General features: G+C 45.4%; 1 protein-coding gene across 2 annotated transcripts in view; it reads right to left on the reverse strand.

The window, feature by feature from the left end:
- NEGR1 (neuronal growth regulator 1) overlaps nucleotides 1-22,454 on the reverse strand; it is an 897,440-nt gene that overhangs the window by 191,831 nt on the left and 683,155 nt on the right. For both annotated transcript variants that reach the window (XM_073643895.1, XM_073643896.1), the window contains exon 6: nucleotides 21,251-21,402. In XM_073643895.1, coding sequence (XP_073499996.1) covers nucleotides 21,251-21,402 — 152 coding nt within the window. The remainder of the gene's footprint in view (nucleotides 1-21,250; nucleotides 21,403-22,454) is intronic.

Raw genomic sequence — 22,454 nt, forward strand, 5'->3', positions numbered from 1 at the left:
CCATATAGTATTAGCACTCCTCTGTTCCTCCATATAGTATTTGTGCCTCCTCTGTTCCTCCATATAGTATTTGTGCCTCCTCTGTTCCTCCATATAGTATTTGTGCCTCCTCTGTTCCTCCATGTAGTATTTCTGCCTCCTCTGTGCCTCCATATAGTATTTGTGCCTCCTCTGTTCCTCCATATAGTATTTGTGCCTCCTCTGTTCCTCCATATAGTATTTGTGCCTCCTCTGTGCCTCCATATAGTATTAGCACTCCTCTGTTCCTCCATATAGTATTTGTGCCTCCTCTGTTCCTCCATATAGTATTTGTGCCTCCTCTGTTCCTCCATATAGTATTTGTGCCTCCTCTGTTCCTCCATATGGTATTTGTGCCTCCTCTGTTCCTGCATATAGTATTTGTGCCTCCTCTGTTCCTCCATATAGTATTTGTGCCTCCTCTGCTCCTCCATATAGTATTTGTGCCTCCATATAGTATTTGTGCCCCCTCTGTTCCTCCATATAGTATTTGTGCCTCCTCTGTTCCTCCATATAGTATTTGTGCCTCCTCTGTTCCTCCATATAGTATTTGTGCTCCCTTTGTGTCTCCATATAGTATTTGTGCCTCCTCTGTTCCTCCATATAGTATTTGTGCCTCCTCTGTGCCTCCATATAGTATTTGTGCCCCCTCTGTGCCTCCATATAGTATTTGTGCCTCCTCTGTTCCTCCATATAGTATTTGCGCCTCCTCTGTTCCTCCATATAGTATTTGTGCTCCCTTTGTGTCTCCATATAGTATTTGTGCCTCCTCTGTTCCTCCATATAGTATTTGTGCCTCCTCTGTTTCTCCTTATAGTATTTGTGCCTCCTCTGTGCCTCCATATAGTATTTGTGCCTCCTCTGTTCCTCCATATAGTATTTGTGCCTCCTCTGTTCCTCCTTATAGTATTTGTGCCTCCTCTGTTCCTCCATATAGTATTTGTGCCTCCTCTGTTCCTCCATATAGTATTTGTGCCTCCTCTGTTCCTCCTTATAGTATTAGTGCCCCCTCTGTTCCTCCATATAGTATTTGCGCCTCCTCTGCTCCTCCATATAGTACTTGCGCCTCCTCTGTTCCTCCATATAGTATTTGTGCCTCCTCTGTTCCTCCATATAGTATTTGTGCCTCCTCTGCTCCTCCATATAGTATTTGTGCCTCCATATAGTATTTGTGCTCCCTTTGTGTCTCCATATAGTATTTGTGCCTCCTCTGTTCCTCCATATAGTATTTGTGCCTCCTCTGTTCCTCCATATAGTATTTGTGCCTCCTCTGCTCCTCCATATAGTATTTGCGCCTCCTCTGTTCCTCCATATAGTATTTGTGCTCCCTTTGTGTCTCCATATAGTATTTGTGCCTCCTCTGTTCCTCCATATAGTATTTGTGCCTCCTCTGTTCCTCCTTATAGTATTAGTGCCTCCTCTGTTCCTCCATATAGTATTTGTGCCCCCTCTGTTCCTCCATATAGTATTTGTGCCTCCTCTGTTCCTCCATATAGTATTTGTGCCTCCTCTGTTCCTCCATATAGTATTTGTGCCTCCTCTGTGCCTCCATATAGTATGTGTGCCTCCTCTGTGCCTCCATATAGTATTTGTGCCTCCTCTGTGCCTCCATATAGTATGTGTGCCTCCTCTGTGTCTCCATATAGTATTTGTGCCCCCTCTGTTCCTCCATATAGTATTTGTGCCTCCTCTGTTCCTCCATATAGTATTTGTGCCTCCTCTGTGCCTCCATATAGTATGTGTGCCTCCTCTGTGTCTCCATATAGTATTTGTGCCCCCTCTGTTCCTCCATATAGTATTTGTGCCTCCTCTGTTCCTCCATATAGTATCTGTGCCCCCTTTGTGTCTCCATATAGTATTTGTGCCCCCTCTATGGCCCTATATAGTATTTGTGCCTCCTCTGTTCCTCCATATAGTATTTGCGCCTCCTCTGTTCCTCCATATAGTATTTTTGCTCCCTTTGTGTCTCCATATAGTATTTGTGCCCCCTCTATGGCCCTATATAGTATTTGTGCCTCCTCTGTGCCTCCATATAGTATTTGTGCCTCCTCTGTTCCTCCATATAGTATTTGTGCCTCCTCTGTTCCTCCTTATAGTATTTGTGCCTCCTCTGTTCCTCCATATAGTATTTGTGCCTCCTCTGCTCCTCCATATAGTATTTGTGCCTCCTTTGTGTCTCCATATAGTATTTGTGCCCCATCTATGGCCCTATATAGTAACAGTGCCCCTTCTGTGCCCCTGGCAATAAATATAAAAGCAAACTCTTCTGACCCCATTCTCACGGTGAACAGTGGTGGCCTCTTCGTTCCCCTCTGGACCTCGCAGGCGGGCACAGACGGTGAGATGACGTGGTGCCCTCATGCTGCCTGACATCCCCTGTGTGACCCCCGACATCTGGAAGACCACAGTCCGGTATCTGGTGGCTGCCGGAGAGAGTGGTGGAGCAGGGAGCCCGTCGCTCTCTGCTCTGTTACAGGACACAGATATCGTTATATGGCAGGAGTGATCCAGCAACGGGGGTATTAACCGCGTGTCCAAGGACTGTACGAAATCCTGGGAGAACTCCTGAGAAAACCGGGTGTCCTGATAGCCCTTGGAGTTGTCTAGGAATATTATATTGATGAACTATAGACCATCAATTTCAGATTAGCAGGATCCACAACCCAAGCTGCAGTACTGAGAACGGCCACTACGCAGTGTACGGCGCTACAGAGCTCTGCCTCCGCACACTGTGAACCTCCGGCCCCCGCAGGAGCAGCAATCAGATGATCGGTGGAGATTTTGGATGTCGGACTCTCACTAATCTTATATTGATGACCTATACAAAAGAATAAAAAGAAAACTGACCACAACCTCCTTACAGAATAAAGCTAGTGTGAACAGGTGCAAGCTGCCATGATTGCACAACATACAAACAAGAGAATACAGCCGTCTCTATAAGTACTAACATGTATCCAAACATTGAAGATATGAGATTTAAAAGAAAGGTCACCTTGCCGTGGTTGATGGGCTCACGTGAATTGGCCAGTTCGTTTTTGTAAGTATTTTCTATATCGCAGTTATGCATTTTAAATCTGAAATTAATCAATGTTTGGATACATCTCAGCGCTTACAGAGGCTGCTGTATTCTCTTGTTTCTATACTAAGAATAAGTCATCAATATCGTAGACCTGGAGACCACTTCACGTATAATAGCTTATATTAACCAGAGATTTATCCTGTGTTTTTACTATCACCGTCTCCAAAAAATCCAACTTTTTGGGGACTGACTGCAGTTTTCGGAGCATTTTTATGGCATGCTTTAGGCCATTCTACCATTCTATTAATGCGACTGTGCGGAGGGTTTAAGGATGATAAATGTGGCAATATTACAGCTGTGAGGATACAGGTTATGGGTTCCATAGAACCGTAAGGCCAAGTTCACATGTGTTTTTGCTGATTTTTTTAATGCAAATTTTAAGCTGCGTTTTACAGTAGCAGCAAAAGCTATGAGATTTCAGAAATCTCATCCACACACATTGATTTTTTTTTCCTGACTGATTTGGAAAACTGCCGCGTTTTTGCAAACTGCAGCATGTCACTCCTTTCAGAGCTTTTTTTCAGTCATAGAAAGCAATGAGTAAGTGCAAAAAACGCAGCAAAAAAACACAGGTATCAGGTTTTGCTGAATTTTTGGTGGAAAAACCTACTGAAGTTGCATCATCTTTTGTTTTGGCGCCCTAAACTTTATCAGCATGCACAAGAGACAATAAAAACGCGGCAAAAAATGCTGCAAAAATGAAAGCAGATATGCAGCAAAGAACCCAGCAAAACCTGCTTTTTGTAAGTAGCTTTTTTACTGCCAAGAGAGGTTTTTCCTATGGAAAAAAAATACAGCAAAAACACAACGTGTGAACATAGCCCAATACAACACTAATAACAGTTTACAGGGCCGTATTGTGCCGCCAAACGCCACAAAATTCATTAAGAAGCTTGCACCGTCCGGATTCTGCATTATGACGTTTGTTGCTGTACAGAGCAGAGCTTCCCAATATTCTTCTGTCCAGTTCGCATTACTCCAGAAAAAGACATCAACGTTCCCCCAAGGCTGCAGACATACACAGATCCACGTACAAAGCGCCTGAAAAGTACAGCGAACGCTGCGCTGTGATTGGTCATTCATTCAGACAAATTGACCCCATGGAGTGACCGACCGCAGGCGCAGCTGCCAGCAGTGCACGATCCTGGGGGCAGCTCCAAGCCAGAAAGAAGCGTGGTTTATGTCAACCCATTGGTGTAGCATGGGGGCGGCACAAAGGTGGCATTATTACTTTTAAAGAGGGCACCAGATGGGTATTAGTACTTTGTAAAGAGGGTATTATTTGTTCTATGGGGGGCACTCAGGGGGCATTATCTGTTCTATGGGGGCACTCAGGGGGCATTACATGTTTTATGGGGGCACGCAGGTGGCATTATCTGTTCTATGGTGGCACTCTGGGAGCATTATCTGTTTTATGGGTCAATTGGGGTATTATTTACTTTATGGGGGCACTCAGGTGACATTTGTTTTATGGGGCACTTGGGACATTATCTATTTTATGGGGCACTCAGGTGGCATTAACTGTTTTACAGGGGTAGTCAGAGGTATTGTCTGTCTTAAGGGGGCATTCAGAGGGCACTATTACTGTGTTGTGGGTGCAATACTTGCTGTATTCTGGGTGCTGACAACCCATGCTACCCCGCTGTGTAAGCCCCATCCAAAAGTGGGAGTTGGGTGGTTCCAGTGGGTTTGGGGGCCATTCTGGGTTGGGACTTAAATGTCCTAAAACCAGTGCTGATACATTTGACTACAGGCTGAAAATCGAAAGTATAAAAGCGGCATGTGGCGCACAAGGAGAGGATGCTGCTGTGGAGCAAGGAGCCACAGTGAAGACATGTGGAGCAGGGAGCCGCAGGGAGGACGTGTGGAGCAGGGAGCCACAGGGAGGCTGTGTGGAGTAGGGAGCCACAGGGAGGACATGTGGAACAGGGAGCCACAGTGAGGATGTGTGGAACAGGGAGCCACAGTGAGGATGTGTGGAACAGGGAGCTGCAGGAAGGACGTGTGGAGCAGGGAGCTGCAGGGAGGACGTGTGGAGTAGGGAGCCACAGGGAGGACATGTGGAGCAGGGAGCCACAGTGAAGATGTGTGGAACAGGGAGCTGCAGGAAGGACGTGTGGAGCAGGGAGCCGCAGGAAGGACGTGTGGAGCAGGGAGCCGCAGGGAGGACGTATGGAGCAGGGAGCCGCAGGGAGGACGTGTGGAGCAGGGAGCCGCATGAAGGACGTGTGGAGCAGGGAGCCACAGGGAGGATGTGTGGAGTAGGGAGCCACAGGGAGGACATGTGGAGCAGGGAGCCACAGTGAGGATGTGTGGAACAGGGAGCTGCAGGAAGGACGTGTGGAGCAGGGAGCTGCAGGGAGGATGTGTGGAGCAGGGAGCCACAGGGAGGACATGTGGAGCAGGGAGCCACAGTGAGGATGTGTGGAACAGGGAGCTGCAGGAAGGACGTGTGGAGCAGGGAGCCACAGGGAGGATGTGTGGAGCAGGGAGCCACAGGGAGGACGTATGGAGCAGGGAGCTGCAGGGAGGATGTGTGGAGCAGGGAGCTGCAGGGAGGATGTGTGGAGCAGGGAGCCGCAGGTAGGACATGTGGAGCATGGAGCCACAGTGAGGTCATGTGGAGCATGGAGCCGCAGGGAGGACGTGTGGAGCATGGAGCCATAAGGAGGACGTGTGGAGCATGGAGCCGCAGGGAGGACATGTGGAGCAGGGAGCAGCAGGGAAGATGTGTGGAGCATGGAGCCGCAGGGAGGACGTGTGGAGCATGGAGCCGCAGGGAGGATATGTGCTCCACATGGTGTTCTTTATGCTTCCAGCCAATGGATGTGTTCTTCAGACATTCATGGCAAGATCATGGTACTGCACAGCAGAGGCATCCACAGATCTGTGCTCTAATGGGGCCATGGATTAGCGTTCTTAGCATCGCTAAAGATGCATCTTGTTAGTGAAACCGACAGTGGATTTTTGCAGAAATTTTGGGGAATTTTTGATCTTCTTTTAATATAAATAGTGGCTGTGCTGAAGTCAGGGCTTTTTCATGGTTCTTGCATCTTTCCCTTGCTCTTTTTATTTGCTGAACTTCAATAAAAACAGCACAAGAAAAGAACACAACGCGCGCCGCAGCTTCTAATGCTCGCAGCGATGCAGCCGCGCTCGCACTTCCTGTTTCTGAAAGATGTGTATTCCTAAGGACTCCACCTGAAAGGCTCCAGATCTCCCTTGATGTGAATACAACAAATATAGACTAAGCGCTTTATACCCCCTCATCGCTTTCGTCTTCTCGCGGCTGTTCGCTGCATCATCTCAAATTAGGCCAACCTGATTATTTATACAAACAAAGCAAAGCCGGCTGCTTAACACCGCCGCCGAAAATAACGATTCCCTATTAGTTCTTCATTTTACATTTGCTAATTAATTGAATTATTTGTCCAGGCAAAAAAACATCCATCTCGTGGAACAATAAAGATGTAATAATGATTTGCTCATTTCCTGAAATCTCTTTATTTGTATTCATGATTTATTCATCAATTTTTTTATCTATTTATTTATTTTTTCCACTTTGACCTTTTTACTTCCGTGCTGCAAGTGTTAACGACTGATTTGGAATAAGTAATGTGCCAATCAAAGTGAGGTCAGCCCGGCCAAAATGTGTCAGGAAAATGACGCCTTGGGTCTTTAAGGCATAAACAGTAATTAACACCTCTGCCGGAATGGAATAAATTATAGCAAAAAAGTAGCAAAATGAGCAAATATTTAACAGAATTGTTTGATATTTTTCAGAAATATTCAATGTTAGAACTTGCTTAGTTTTAGGAAACCTATCTAAGGTTACAAGAGATACAGTCATGGCCGAAAGTGTTGGCACCCTTGAAATTGTTCCAGAAAGTGAAGTAATTCTCCCAGAAAATTATTGCAATTACACATGTTTTGTTATAAAAAAAAAATTGGGCATAATTTCACACAAAACCCCAAAAATGGGCAGGACAAAATTGTTGATACCTTTCCAAAATTGTGGGTAAACAACTTTGTTTCAAGCAGGTGATGCATGTTCAAACTTACCTGTGGCAAGTAACAGGTGTGGGCAACATGAAAATCACACTTGAAACCAGATAAAAAGGGGAGAAGTTGACTCAGTCTTTACATTATGTGTCTGTGTGTGCCACACTAAGCACGGAGAACAGAAAGAGGAGAAGAGAACAGTCTGAGGACTTGAGAACCAAAATTGTCATAAAATATCAGCAATCTCAAGGTTACAAGTCCATCTGCAGAGATCTTCATGTTCCCTTGTTCACGGTGTGCAATATAATCAAGAAGTTTACAACGCATGGCATTGTAGCTAATCTCCCTGAACGTGGGCGGCAGAGAAAAATTGATGAAAGGTTGCAACACAGGATAGTCCGGATGGTGGATAAGCAGCCCCAATCAAGTTCCAAAGAAATCCAAGCTGTCCGGCAGGCTCAAGGTGCATCAGTGTCAGCGTGAACTATCCGTCAACATTTGCATAAAATGAAATGCTATGGCAGGAGACCCAGGACAACCCCATTGCTGACACAGAGACATAAAAATGAAGGATGCAGTTTACCAAAATATACGTGAGTAAGCTGAAATCCTTCTGGGAAAGCGTCTTGTGAACAGATGAGACCAAGATAGAGCTTTTTGGTAAAGCACATCATTCTACTGTTTACCAAAAATAGAATGAGGCCTACAAAAAAAAGAACACAGTACCTACAGTCAAATATGGTGGAGGTACACAGATGTTTTGGGGTTGTTTTGCTGCCTCTTGCACTGGGTGCCTTGACTGTGTGAAAGGCATCATAAAATCTGAAGATTACCAAAGGATTTTGGGTGGCAATGTAGTGCCCAGTGTCAGAAAGCTTTTTTGCATCTGAGGTCATGGGTCTTCCAGCAGGACAATGACCCCAAACATACTTCAAGAAGCCCCCAGAAATGGATGGAAACAAAATGCTGGATTGTTCTGAAGTGGCAGCAATGAGTCCGGATCTAAATCCCATTGATCACCTGTGGAGAGATCTTACAATTGCTGTTGGGAGAAGATGTCTTCATATATGAGAGACCTGGAGACGATTGTAAGAAGATTCCAAGATCCCAGCTGAGAGGTGTAAGAAGCTGATGTTATAGGAAGCGATTGATTGCAGTTATTTATTCCAAAGGGTGCAACCAAATATTAGACAGGGTGCCAACAATTGTGTCCGGCCCATTTTTGGGGTTTTGTGTGAAATTATGTCCAATTTGCCTTTTTTCTAATTTTTTTTTGTGTTGTTCCAATAGACACAAAGGAAATAATCATGTGTATAACAAAAGATGTGGAATTGTAATAATTTTCTGGGAGAAATACCTAATTTTTTGGAACAGTTTTAAGGGTGCCAGCACTTTCGGCCATGACTATATACTTCCTGCATGTACCCCATTAGGAAACTATGAAACATCCCCCTATAGAAAATAAGGCAAGAAAGGATTTACTGTATTGACATTTATTTATTTTAGATTTCCGTCCCTTTTAGGAGATTTGATTGAGGTTCATTATTAGAATCCTGAGATATGAGCCCTTCTTTTCTATAGGTAAATTTAGTATTGTTAGCCAACTGGGTGTGGTTGTTAAAAAGAGACGCCCACAAATAAAAGTTGAGGACCGCTCCCACTTGGCTAGCAAGACTAGATTTATATACAGGGAAGAAGGGGCCATATCTCCGGAATGGAGCGGTGCAGGAAGAAAAGAAAAACATCACCGGATTCAGGAGAACGGTGGCATTTACAGCAGGTGCATACAATACAAATTCATGGCAAGTGACGGATCTTATGTAAACTGCTATGGGAATACGGAGAAATGAACCACATTCAATGAGGCTGATCTGCGTGTCGCTATTCTTCACGGTTCTCAGGCAGAATCTGTCCGGAAAGTGCTTTAATAAAAATGTCACTAATTGTCACAAAGGCGTCATAAAGAAACAAGCTACAATGTTCCACAAACTGTCCAGAAGGAGATGAAGCGTCACCCTCCATGTTATACCGGTGGTACGTCGCTGACCCTATGAAGCATTCTTACTATTTTCCTTGCAGTGATACTTTTTTGCACGGGTTTTCAAGTTGAAACGTCTTTGTGTAATTAAGCTGTAAAATATAACAAGGCCGCGAGATCCACCGAGAAGAAAGCCAAGGATGCTCCAGGAATAAAAGCCAAGGATGCTCCAGGAATAAAAGCCAAGGACAGCTGTTTCCCTCAAGTGGCCACCGATGTTTTCCATATTCTAATGAAATCGGCTACAATGTAAGCACTTATATATGCTAAATACCAGCGCAGGCAGGAATTAATGCAACGCCGCTAATAAAGAGAGACAGTTGGCTGGAAAAGCTTATGCAAATGGAGGAGAAGGTTTGTATCCCGGAGCGCAGGGGCTTATCTGCAGAAAGGGACGGAAAATCAACAGGGCGGAAATCAGGGAAAAACAAGGTATGAAATGGATGAATGTGACAGATAAGAAAACATAGAAAAGATTATTTACTGACAGATCACTATATTCAGGGACAAGGAGCAAGTGGCCGCACCATCCATCTCTCTATGTATTATCTATCTATTATCTATTATCTATCTATCATCTATCATCTATTATCTATCTATTATCTATCATCTATCTATCTATTATCTATCATCTATCATCTATCTATTATCTATCTATTATCTATCTATCTATCTATCTATTATCTATCATCTATCATCTATCTATTATCTATCTATTATCTATCATCTATCTATTATCTATTTATTATCTATCTATTATCTATTATCTATCTATTATCTATCTATTATCTATCATCTATCATCTATCTATTATCTATCTATTATCTATCTATTATCTATCTATCATCTATCTATTATCTATCTATCATCTATTATCTATCTATTATCTATCTATCATCCATTATCTATCATCTATCTATTATCTATCTATTATCTATCATCTATTATCTATCATCTATTATCTATTATCTATCTGTTATGTATTATCTATCTATCATCTATTATCTATCTATCATCTATCTATTATCTATCTATCATCTATTATCTATCTATCATCTATCTATCTATTATCTATCATCTATCTATCTATTATCTATCTATTATCTATCTATCTATCATCTATATATTATCTATCATCTATCTATTATCTATCATCTATCTATTATCTATCTATTATCTATCTATCTATTATCTATCTATTATCTATCATCTATCTATCATCTATCTATTATCTATCTATTATCTATCATCTATCTATTATCTATCTATTATCTATCATCTATCTATTATCTATCTATTATCTATCTATTATCTATCATCTATATCTATTATCTATCTATTATCTATCATCTATTATCTATCTATTATCTATCATCTATCTATTATCTATCTATCATCTATCTATTATCTATATATTATCTATCATCTATCTATCATCTATTATCTATCTATCATCTATCTATTATCTATCTATCATCTATCTATCTATTATCTATCATCTATCTATCATCTATTATCTATCTATTATCTATTATCTATCTATCTATCTATTATCTATCTATTATCTATCTATCATCTATCTATTATCTATCTATCATCTATCTATCTATTATCTATCATCTATCTATTATCTATCTATTATCTATCTATCTATTATCTATCTATTATCTATCATCTATCTATTATCTATCTATTATCTATCTATTATCTAACATCTATCTATTATCTATCTATCTATTATCTATCTTTTATCTATCTATTATCTATCATCTATTATCTATTATCTATCTATTATGTATTATCTATCATCTATCTATTATCTATCTATCATCTATCTATCTATTATCTATCTATCATCTATGTATTATCTATTATCTATCATCTATCTATTATCTATCTATCTATCTATCATCTATGTATTATCTATCTATTATCTATCATCTATCTATTATCTATCTATCATCTATCTATCATCTATTATCTATCATCTATCTATTATCTATCATATATCTATTATCTATCTATCATCTATGTATTATCTATCTATTATCTATCATCTATCTATCATCTATTATCTATCATCTATCTATTATCTATCATCTATCTATTATCTATCATCTATCTATATATAATCTATGTATTATCTATCTATAATCTATCTATCATCTATCTATTATCTATCTATCTATTATCTATCTATCTATCATCTATCTATTATCTATATATTATCTATCATCTATCTATCTATCATCTATTATCTATCTATCATCTATATCTATCATCTATTATCTATCATCTATTATCTATTATCTATCATCTATCATCTATCTATTATCTATCTATCTATCTATCATCTATCTATCATCTATTATCTATCATCTATTATCTATCATCTATTATCTATTATCTATTATCTATCATCTATCATCTATCTATCTATTATCTATCTATCTATCATCTATCTATTATCTATATATTATCTATCATCTATCTATCTATCATCTATTATCTATCTATCATATATCTATCTATCTATCTATCATCTATCTATCATATATCTATCTATCATCTATTATCTATCATCTATTATCTATCATCTATTATCTATCATCTATCTATCATCTATTATCTATCTATCATATATCTATCTATCTATCTATCATCTATCTATCTATTATCTATCATCTATCTATCTATCATCTATCTATCTATCATCTATCTATCATCTATTATCTATCATCTATTATCTATCATCTATTATTTATCATCTATTATCTATCTATCTATCTATCTATTTATCTATCTGCCATCATTTCAACTGACTTTTGCAGATTATGGGCTGCCATATTCTAGATACATTGTCCGGATTATAGGTTGTCACAGTCAGGGAAGATTAGAGGCTTCCATAGTCTGGACCCATTTTGATGAATTTAGGCTGCCATATAATGGTCACAGTTGACAGATTACAGGCTGTTATAACAATAAACTTTGTTTTGCAGATTACAGCCTCCTGTACTTTGTACCCATTTTGCTAATTATTTTGTGATGTGTATTATGATTGCAAGACATTTTCTGACCCAATGACAACCCCATAAATGCCCTGAAATTGACCCTTTTAATGACAATTTTTATACATCCCACCTTTTTGCAACGTGTTTTGCAGGAATCTGAGAATGGGCTGGTTCCCGCGCAGTTGGGATTTTTGGCGCACCATGGACCATTATCCCCGTACCCACTGTTTTAGGAAGAAGGATCAGTGTTGGACTGAACTCCAAAAGTACACTGGAGGGAACTACTCTCCCCAATATCCTACATAGGAGGTGTATCCGAGGGCGTATACGCAGATAACCCCGGAACGTCCTGAACTGTGGGACAAGATTAATAATTGACGTCTCATCTGCGAGTAATATCTGCTCCTCCGCACTTGACCTTGATCATAAAATGACAGCCATCAGAGTCAATGTGTATTAGCGGCAAGGTTAATGCATGGCACGCGCCGGCTGGGAGTTGTATGATAATGGGAGTTACGTGATGATAATCTCTCTCCACGCACCCGGGCGTCATGTAATGGAGTTACTGGAGAGCGGCAGGTGGTAAGATGATGACACCCCCGAATCCTACAGTAGCTGCCGCCATCGTAATGTGGGGGGGTGAGGGGGACTGGATGTGTTACGGCGAGCGTTATCTCCTCCGCTATTACAGGGGATGACAGTGTAATGTTCCCATCCATATGGCTCCTAGATAGCATTTGTTTTACACAACGGTTATGTGCAGTTACTCCATAATTTAATATGATTACCGAAGAGACGCAACAACGTGAACATCCATTTAGAGGAAAAAAAAGCATAAAAATATAAAAGAAAATTGCAAAAGGGATATGGGATGGGATGGAGGAAAGAAGAAGTCCTACGTTATTTCATGCACGGATGCGGCATTGTCACTTAAAAGGAATTTATACAACTGATCCACGAATAAACTTTTGTTTTTTTTTCCTGTTTTTTTTTTTTGCAATGGATCCGAACCAAAATCCAACTTTAAAAAAAAAAAAGTTTCAAAAATCTGTTCCTATTCATCTCTTTGGGAAATCCACTGTGTTGATAGGGAGTTTTTTAAAAAAAAAGAAAAATAAAAGAAAGTGCACCCTGATGTAATTCAAATCAAATAAAGGCGAAGTCCAAGCAAAAGGCCGCGGAAAAACTTTTCCAAAGTGCTTCAAAAACTTTCCCACAAAATAAAAAAAGGAACGATTACTGTGACTCTTGCTGTTTGAGAAACTTGTTTTTGTATGTACATAACCAGTATGAGGTTTTCCATCCCTTTTATATTGTACGAATTAGCCCATTATACTCTGAAATAAAAAAAAATCAAAAAACCTCCAGGTTTGCTCCATGCACCTATTGGTCACCTTGTGACCGCTGCAGCCAATCAGTGGAAGAGAGGAGGCTGGCTAAGGAAGATGGACAGCAGTACAAGAAACAGCAGGGGGGTGGTAGATGAGTCTATGTTTTTATTTGTATTTTCAGATATTCACAACTCCTTTAAATAATTATTTTTTTGGTCTACAGACAATTTTAAAGGATTTTAAAGGAGTTTGACTATATTTTTTTGGGGGGAAGGAGCTAACATAAAAAACAGAAATCTCAGGACAAAGCACAAAATATTATAGGAACAGACCTAGAGACAATGCTGCCCATTACAAGTTGCCAACTGTTCCAGATTTCCCTGTAACTTGTGGGCTGAAAGGGGGAAGGGTTTATATAAAGCACATGTGAGCTGGAGGCATTCCTAGCAAGAACAGGGACGGTTCCTGGGAAGGGCAGGGGTGGGGTTCCCTGAAAGGGAAGGTGTTGGATTCCGGGAAGGTCAAGGGTGAGGTTCCCAGGAAAGATAGGAACAGGGTTCTTGGAAGGGGCAGTGGTAGTATTCCTGGAAAGGGCAGTGGTTGGGATACTGGGATGGGCAGGGTTCGCTGGAAGGGCAGGTGTGGGATTCTGGGAAGGTAAGGGGTGAGGTTCCCTGGAAGGACAGGGACGGGGTTCCTGGCAAGGGCAAGTGTGGGTTCCCCGAAAAGGCAGGTGTGGTGTTTCGGGAAGGTCAAGGGTGAGGTTCCCAGGAAAGATAGGGACAGGGTTCTTGGAAAGGGCAGTGGTAGTATTCCTGGAAAGGGCAGTGGTTGGGATACTGGGATGGGCAGGGTTCCCTGGAAGGGCAGGTGTGGGATTCTGGAAAGGTAAGGGGTGAGGCTCCCAGGAAGGAAAGGGATGGGGTTCCTAGGAAGGGCAAGGGTGGGTTACCTGAAAGGGCAGGGTGGGGATACTGGGATGGGCAAGGTTCCCTGGAGGGGCAGGTGTGGGATACTGGGTAAGGGGTGAGGTTCCAAGGAAGGACAGGGATGCGGAACCATAGGAAGGGCAAGGGTGGGCTCCCTGAAATGGCAGGGTGGGGATACTGGGATGGGCAGGGTTCCCTGGAAGGGCAGGTTTGGGATTTTGGGAATGTCAGGGGTGAGGTTCCCAGGAAAAACAGACATAGGGTTCTTGGGAAGGGTAAGGGTGGGTTCGCTAAATGGGCAGGGGCGGGGTTCCCTGAAAGGGCAGGTGTGGGATTGCAGGAAGTTCAAGGTTCAGGATCCCTGGAAGGAGAGGGACAGGGTTCCTGGAAAGGTCAAGGTTCAGGATCCCAAGAAGGATAGGGACAGGGTTCCTAGAAAGGGCAAAAGTGGTATTCCTAGAAAGGGCAGGGGTGGGGATACTGGGATGGGCAAGGTTCCCTTGAAGGGCAAGTGTGGGATTCTGGGAAGGTCAGGGTGAGGTTCCCAGGAAGGACAGACATGGGGTTCCTGGGAAGGGCAATAGTTTGGATCCCTAAAAGGGCAGGGGTGAGGTTCCCTGAAAGGGCAGGTGTGGGATTCTGGGAAGGTCAAGGGTCAGGTTACCAGTAAGGATAGGGACAGGGTTCCTGGAAAGTGCAGGGTGGTATTCCTGAAAAGGGCATGGGTGGGGATACTAGTGTAGCACCCTGAGGATTCGGCTGCTACAGGGGTATTACACCTCAAGCCAGAGGTGTGATATTCCACTCCCGGGTAAGGATGGAGTGTGGAACTGAGCTCAGATAGCTGCATACACTACATACATCCCATTTCCGGGGGACAGATCAATGGTACTCCCACTAGAGAAATGTGCAGGTACGACAGTGTCTGTCCCTGGCTGGAGTGGGAGGGGGGTGGAACATCCCAGTAGTGTAGGGGCAGATAGGGGGAGCAGTCTGGGTAAAGCTAGGAGCTCATTGGGTGCTGGTCACCTGAGCTCACACATAGAGGGAGTATATAAGGTGGGAACCATCTTAGATCAGGGTCAGTCTGTCAGAGTTGAGTCAGAGAAGCAGAGCAGCTCAGCCAGCTCCAAGGCCAAGAGAGAGAGAGAGAGGAGAAAGAAGGACCCAGAGGGGGAGAAGAGGGAACTCCAAGAACCCAAAATTAGACCAGAGGGTGAAGAGTTGGCACAAGGGTACCGGATCCCAAGCTGGTGGAGGGCCCTAATCCTTAGCCAGAGACCGGAGGTCGTGGGCAGGATCTGCCACGACCACCCACTAAATCCACCCGGAAGGCAAACCGTGAATAGGGTCAGGGAACCCAGAGACAAGGGTTTTACCAACAAGAGGCCCGAGGGAGCCAGACATAGGTGGATCCCTGGTGGGGGTTGTCCGAGTCCAGGACCTGGTGGACGCAGCACGGCTCGGGCGGTCACTCAAGGCCGGAGTGACCAGAACAACAGCAGTAAGTAAAACCCTGAACTGCACAGCCCGACTCGGAGTCTTATTACCACTCTCACTGCACCACCACAACCACCACCCTCTACAACTGACCCCCCTGAGGCTATACCCCTCCCGTTGGGGGTTATACTACCTGAGCTGCACACACACCACCAGCCTCAGCGGACCCTGCTGCAGCGGCGGCCGTAGTGACCGCAAATCAACGGGTGGCGTAGTCGACACTAAAGAACATCCAGTAACATCTGTAGGACTGCCACACACTGAGCTTGACACCCTGGGCACGGACCGGGTCACCGCCACTCGGAGACTACAACCCCCATCTGATCCGGCTCCGGGTATCCCCCAAACAACACTGGCCCAGGGGGCGCGTCAACTTTGGCGTAGTCGGCAGGATAACGTGCCCGCAACAACCGGGTACTCCGTGCCTGAAGAGAAGTTCACCGTTACCTTAAAAAGAAGTCTCCCGCCGGTTCCGGAGGGTCCCCGCCAACGGACCCCATCACAGGTCGTTTCCTGCCGGTTGTCCGCCATTTGCAGCTTTTTCCCGCCATCCATGGAGTTTCCCGCCACTGGGAGACGATTCCCGCCATTTCCAAAGATTTCCCGCCTTGGAAGAGCGGACGCCATTATGGGCGTGCCAGAGGGTGGCAGGAGGCCACCTCCCATCGTGGGCCAGGTCGAAGAATGGCGCCAAAAGCGGAAACCGCGCCCTCCAACAGAGACTGTGATGCTGGAAGTGTCCATCAGCGTGAGAGAACTGCCCCTGGAACTGACAATCACAAAGTTGCCCCGGGACCACTCTCAATGTGGGCGGAGACAGAACAAGAGAGCGAAGATGGGTGTCGCCTGGAGCAGTCTGGAGAGAGCGCACCCGGAGACAAGAAGTCTGGAGAGGAGTCCAGAGAAAGCCTACCCGGAGATGGAGGGAGAGTCAGGCAGCACCGACCCAGTGGTCAGGAGCCTGCTACAAGCCACAACCCCACTAGGCCTAGTGGAGGTCCTGGCACAGCTCCCCCGAGACCGGGAGTGTGCACAGACTGCGCTGGAGGGCCTCGCACGGAGGATGGCCCGGGTGCAGCGAGAGACGTTGGCGGAGTGGAGCCGAGAGATGGCTCAGCGGACCGAAACCCGTCAGCGGAGCACGCCACCCGAGACGAGGAGACAGACCGCCTCTGAGGATGGTGCAGGAGGACTCAAGGCCGGAGACGGCGCCGAGAAGGGAGCTGAACAAATGGAGGCAGGTAAAGGGGACGTCTCTACCCCGAGCCGGGAAACCGCGTGCCTGCCCCAGCTCCCCGTCGCAGAGCCCGAAATTCCCCCTGCCGTGCCCGTCGCTGCATCGTCACCGCCGCAGACTGGGCCTCAACCGGAAACCGCGGCCGCGACCCCTGTGACGTCACGCGCTTCGACCCTGAGCGCGGCAAAGCAGGAAATACCATCGGCCTGGTCGCAAGGCCTAGTACACCCGGGCGCCGCCATTCCAACAGCGCCCCCTACCTCCGCGGAGCCACCAGCCTGGTCGCAGGGCCGAGTAACCACGGGCGCCGCCGTTCTTACGGTGCCCTTTTCCTTTAGCGTGCCCCAAGCCTGGTCGCAAGGCCTGGTCAACCCGGGCGCCGCTACCACCACAGCGCCCATAACACCTAAAGTACCGCACCTGGGTGAGGACCTGTTCGCCCAGCATACGTGCCCGGATGGGCAGCCCTTTGTGTGGCCACCGGAGTTTCACCATCCCCGACTCCGGAAAGAAAGACCCCTAGATGAGCCCCTGATTCCGGTTCCGAAGCCCGTCAGGAGGACCCAGCCCCCGCTAGAGGAGGCACAGTTTGAGTGGGACCCCACCGGAGGAGACCTCATGGGGTTCACTCAGGAGACTCGGGCGGCCGCAGCGGAACGTGCAGAGTGCTGCCGCCAGCAGCTCGAGGTCTTCGAGAAGGAGCGGAGAGAGAGGCGGGTCCGGGAACAGCAAGCACAGATAAGGAGCGCGGAGCAGAAGAGCCGGACCAGGAGAGATCCCCGTGCAGCTCATGGTCCCCGTACCACCGGGACTGTGATTAAATTCAACCTGCAGCATGGGTGGGGCTTCATAAGAGACCATCATACCCCCGGCGACGTCTTTGTCACCCGCAGAGACGTAGAAAGCCATCTGCCGGAGGGACACAGAGGTCGTGACCTGTACGTAGGGGACGAGGTCACCTTCACCCGGCACAAGTGTGACAAAGGACCCTACGCCCTCCATGTGCATCGCCTGACGGAGGAGGAGCTGCGGTGTGAGGAGGAGCAAGAGGACCCGGACGGGTCTGAAGATAAAGAAGGAGCAGGAGGACGCCGTCGTTAAAGTACGGTAAAGAGACTGTAAATAGTTACCCATCGGGGTACAGTGAACTGTTGCTGCTTTAAATATGTCCCCGTTGGGACAAGAGTGAACTGTTAACCCGTGTGTCCCTATTCCCATTACCTGGCCGAGGACTGAGAGCGGCCATACTTTCCCTTGTATATAGTTGCGCTTCCTAAGGCGCCCCCTACCGGTTTTATAGGAAACTGTTGTTTTGCTTAAAGAGACTGTCGCACTTTACCCGGTCACAAGTTGCACCGTGGCCGGAGGAACAAGAATGTTATTTATATGAAAAGTTTATTGCTGATGATATATATATGATGTTTTCTATGTTTATGTTTATGAAAAAATTGTATGTTTTGGATGTTTTTTTATATCTTACAGCCCGAGGACGTGCTGTGATTTACCAGGGGGGAATGTAGCACCCTGAGGATTCGGCTGCTACAGGGGTATTACACCTCAAGCCAGAGGTGTGATATTCCACTCCCGGGTAAGGATGGAGTGTGGAACTGAGCTCAGATAGCTGCATACACTACATACATCCCATTTCCGGGGGACAGATCAATGGTACTCCCACTAGAGAAATGTGCAGGTACGACAGTGTCTGTCCCTGGCTGGAGTGGGAGGGGGGTGGAACATCCCAGTAGTGTAGGGGCAGATAGGGGGAGCAGTCTGGGTAAAGCTAGGAGCTCATTGGGTGCTGGTCACCTGAGCTCACACATAGAGGGAGTATATAAGGTGGGAACCATCTTAGATCAGGGTCAGTCTGTCAGAGTTGAGTCAGAGAAGCAGAGCAGCTCAGCCAGCTCCAAGGCCAAGAGAGAGAGAGAGAGGAGAAAGAAGGACCCAGAGGGGGAGAAGAGGGAACTCCAAGAATCCAAAATTAGACCAGAGGGTGAAGAGTTGGCACAAGGGTACCGGATCCCAAGCTGGTGGAGGGCCCTAATCCTTAGCCAGAGACCGGAGGTCGTGGGCAGGATCTGCCACGACCACCCACTAAATCCACCCGGAAGGCAAACCGTGAATAGGGTCAGGGAACCCAGAGACAAGGGTTTTACCAACAAGAGGCCCGAGGGAGCCGGACATAGGTGGATCCCTGGTGGGGAAGGCCAGAGAGAAGGACAAGTCAGAAAGGGAGCTCAGGATCACGCTCCAGAATTACCTGGGGGTTGGCCGAGTCCAGGACCTGGTGGACGCAGCACGGCTCGGGCGGTCACTCAAGGCCGGAGTGACCAGAACAACAGCAGTAAGTAAAACCCTGAACTGCACAGCCCGACTCGGAGTCTTATTACCACTCTCACTGCACCACCACAACCACCACCCTCTACAACTGACCCCCCTGAGGCTATACCCCTCCCGTTGGGGGTTATACTACCTGAGCTGCACACACACCACCAGCCTCAGCGGACCCTGCTGCAGCGGCGGCCGTAGTGACCGCAAATCAACGGGTGGCGTAGTCGACACTAAAGAACATCCAGCAACATCTGTAGGACTGCCACACACTGAGCTTGACACCCTGGGCACGGACCGGGTCACCGCCACTCGGAGACTACAACCCCCATCTGATCCGGCTCCGGGTATCCCCCAAACAACACTGGCCCAGGGGGCGCGTCACTAGGAAGGGCAGGTGTGGGATTTCCAGGAAGGTCAAGGATGAGGTTCCTAGAAAGGACTGGAATGGGGATCCTGGAAAGGGCAGGGATGGGGATACCAGGAAGGGAAGGCTTCCCTGGAAGGGTGGGGGTTCAGTTCCTGGAAAGGGCTGAAGCAGGGTTATAGGGGGGAATTACACATCCTTAAAAAATGTGGCAACTGCACAAGTAGTAATAGGTTTACATCAATGTCCATGCTCTTGGCAATGAAGGGGTTAACAACTCATCAGAAAATACGGGAAAGGATTTGAGATTTTTTTTTTTCTCCCCTGAGCGGAGTTTCAATATCATATATAAAAGTCACAGTTTAAAGGCTAATTCCATGAATGGAGATTAGCTGAAATTGCAATTAGTATGCAAGAGTGATATGAAAGACAAACATGGAGAGCGGCGCGCTCCATCCATCAAGGGTTATTTGCATGTGTAAATGTCAAAATATCACCTCGCCGCGACCTTACTGGCAGCCTGTGTGCGCGGGTATCATGGGACTGGTCTGGGCACGTGGCACACACTGGAGATATTCGCTGGATTACTTGTGATAGTGACTATTGTATTCTGCATTACGACGTGTGCCCCCTAGTGGCCAAAATATCTGCACCTGGTAGTTCGGGAAAAGAATCCAATTGGCAGATTTACACCAATGTAACATATTTTAGTCTAATAGAGCAGTTGTGATATTCCACGCCGATGTCACCAACGCTCCACGCGGGAGAGGTGCGGCAAAGCTGCAATATAGACGAGACGAATACTGATATATTAGGTGGCGTTTGCAGAGTATGGATTGCCACAATCAGGGTTTCCTTTGAAATCCATTCTAGTTTGCATACAATTTGCAGATTACAGGTTGTCAAAGTCTAAATTTAATATCGTGCTGCCAAGGCCGGGTTCAATGTATAAATTATACGATGCTATAGTTTAGATCTAGCCGGCAGATTATAGTCTGAAATAAATCTGCAGATTACAGGCTGCCATATACTGGACTAAACACTGCCATGAACTAGAATTAATTGTCAGTCTACAGACAGTCACAGTCGGCTTTCAAGCTGCAGATTATTGGATGCCGCAGTCGAGTCTCGTTTTGCAGATTGCAGGCTGCAATCAGCTATATTTTATGTGCAGGCTGCAGACGTGATCCAATCATGGACTCCATCAGTTTGCAGATTTCGGGATACCATTGTGGAAGTCCATTGAACAGACTTTAGACTGCCGTATTCTTGCAGGATACCGGCTGCCATAGACTGGATTTAATGTCCAGACCTTGGGCAGTCATAGATTTCTGCCCATTCTCATTATTACAGCTGTTATCCTCCATATATAAGAGCACAGAGATGACCTGGTGACCGCACAGGACTTACGGTTCAGGGGCAGGCTGGCGTTACTCGTTCCCAGCTTGTTTATCGCTACACATGTGTAATTGCCAAAGTGCTCTTCTGTTACATTAGAGACGTGGAGGATCGATCTGGTGTTGTAATTCTTTATGAGGATGCCTCTCTGGCCATTCGTAAGTCTAGAAAAACAGAAATCATCAATATAAAATGTTAGATGGAGGAATCTCTGCTAAATCTGAATAAGTAAACTATCATTATAATAATTTATTTATTTATATATTAGTTACATCCTGTATTATACTCCAGAGCTGCACTCACTATTCTGCTGGTGCAGTCACTGTGTACATACATTACATTACTGATCCTGTACTGATCCTGAGTTATATCCTGTATTATACTCCAGAGCTGCGCTCACTATTCTGCTGGTGCAGCCACTGTGTACATACATTACATTACTGATCCTGAGTTACATCCTGTATTATACTCCAGAGCTGCACTCACTATTTTGCTGGTGCAGTCACTGTGTGCATACATTACATTACTGATCCTGAGTTACATTCTGTATTATACTCCAGAGCTGCACTCACTATTCTGCTGGTGCAGTCACTGTGTACATACATTACATTACTGATCCTGAGTTACATCCTGTATTATACTCCAGAGCTGCACTCACTATTCTGCTGGTGCAGTCACTGTGTACGTTCATTGCATTACTGATCCTGAGTTACATCCTGTATTATACTCCAGAACTGCACTCACTATTCTGCTGATGCAGTCACTGTGTACATACATTACATTACTGATCCTGTGCTGATCCTGAGTTACATCCTGTATTATACTCCAGAGCTGCACTCACTATTCTGCTGGTGCAGTCACTGTGTGCATACATTACATTACTGATCCTGAGTTACATTCTGTATTATACTCCAGAGCTGCACTCACTATTCTGCTGGTGCAGTCACTGTGTACATACATTACATTACTGATCCTGAGTTACATCCTGTATTATACTCCAGAGCTGCACTCACTATTCTGCTGGTGCAGTCACTGTGTACGTTCATTGCATTACTGATCCTGAGTTACATCCTGTATTATACTCCAGAGCTGCACTCACTATTCTGCTGATGCAGTCACTGTGTACATACATTACATTACTGATCCTGTGCTGATCCTGAGTTACATCCTGTATTATACTCCAGAGCTGCACTCACTATTCTGCTGGTGCAGTCAC

The sequence above is a fragment of the Phyllobates terribilis genome, unplaced genomic scaffold (genome assembly GCF_046119375.1).
Source record: "Phyllobates terribilis strain yellow unplaced genomic scaffold, ASM4611937v1 Scaffold_8__6_contigs__length_399053987, whole genome shotgun sequence".
Classification (NCBI taxonomy): domain Eukaryota; kingdom Metazoa; phylum Chordata; class Amphibia; order Anura; family Dendrobatidae; genus Phyllobates; species Phyllobates terribilis.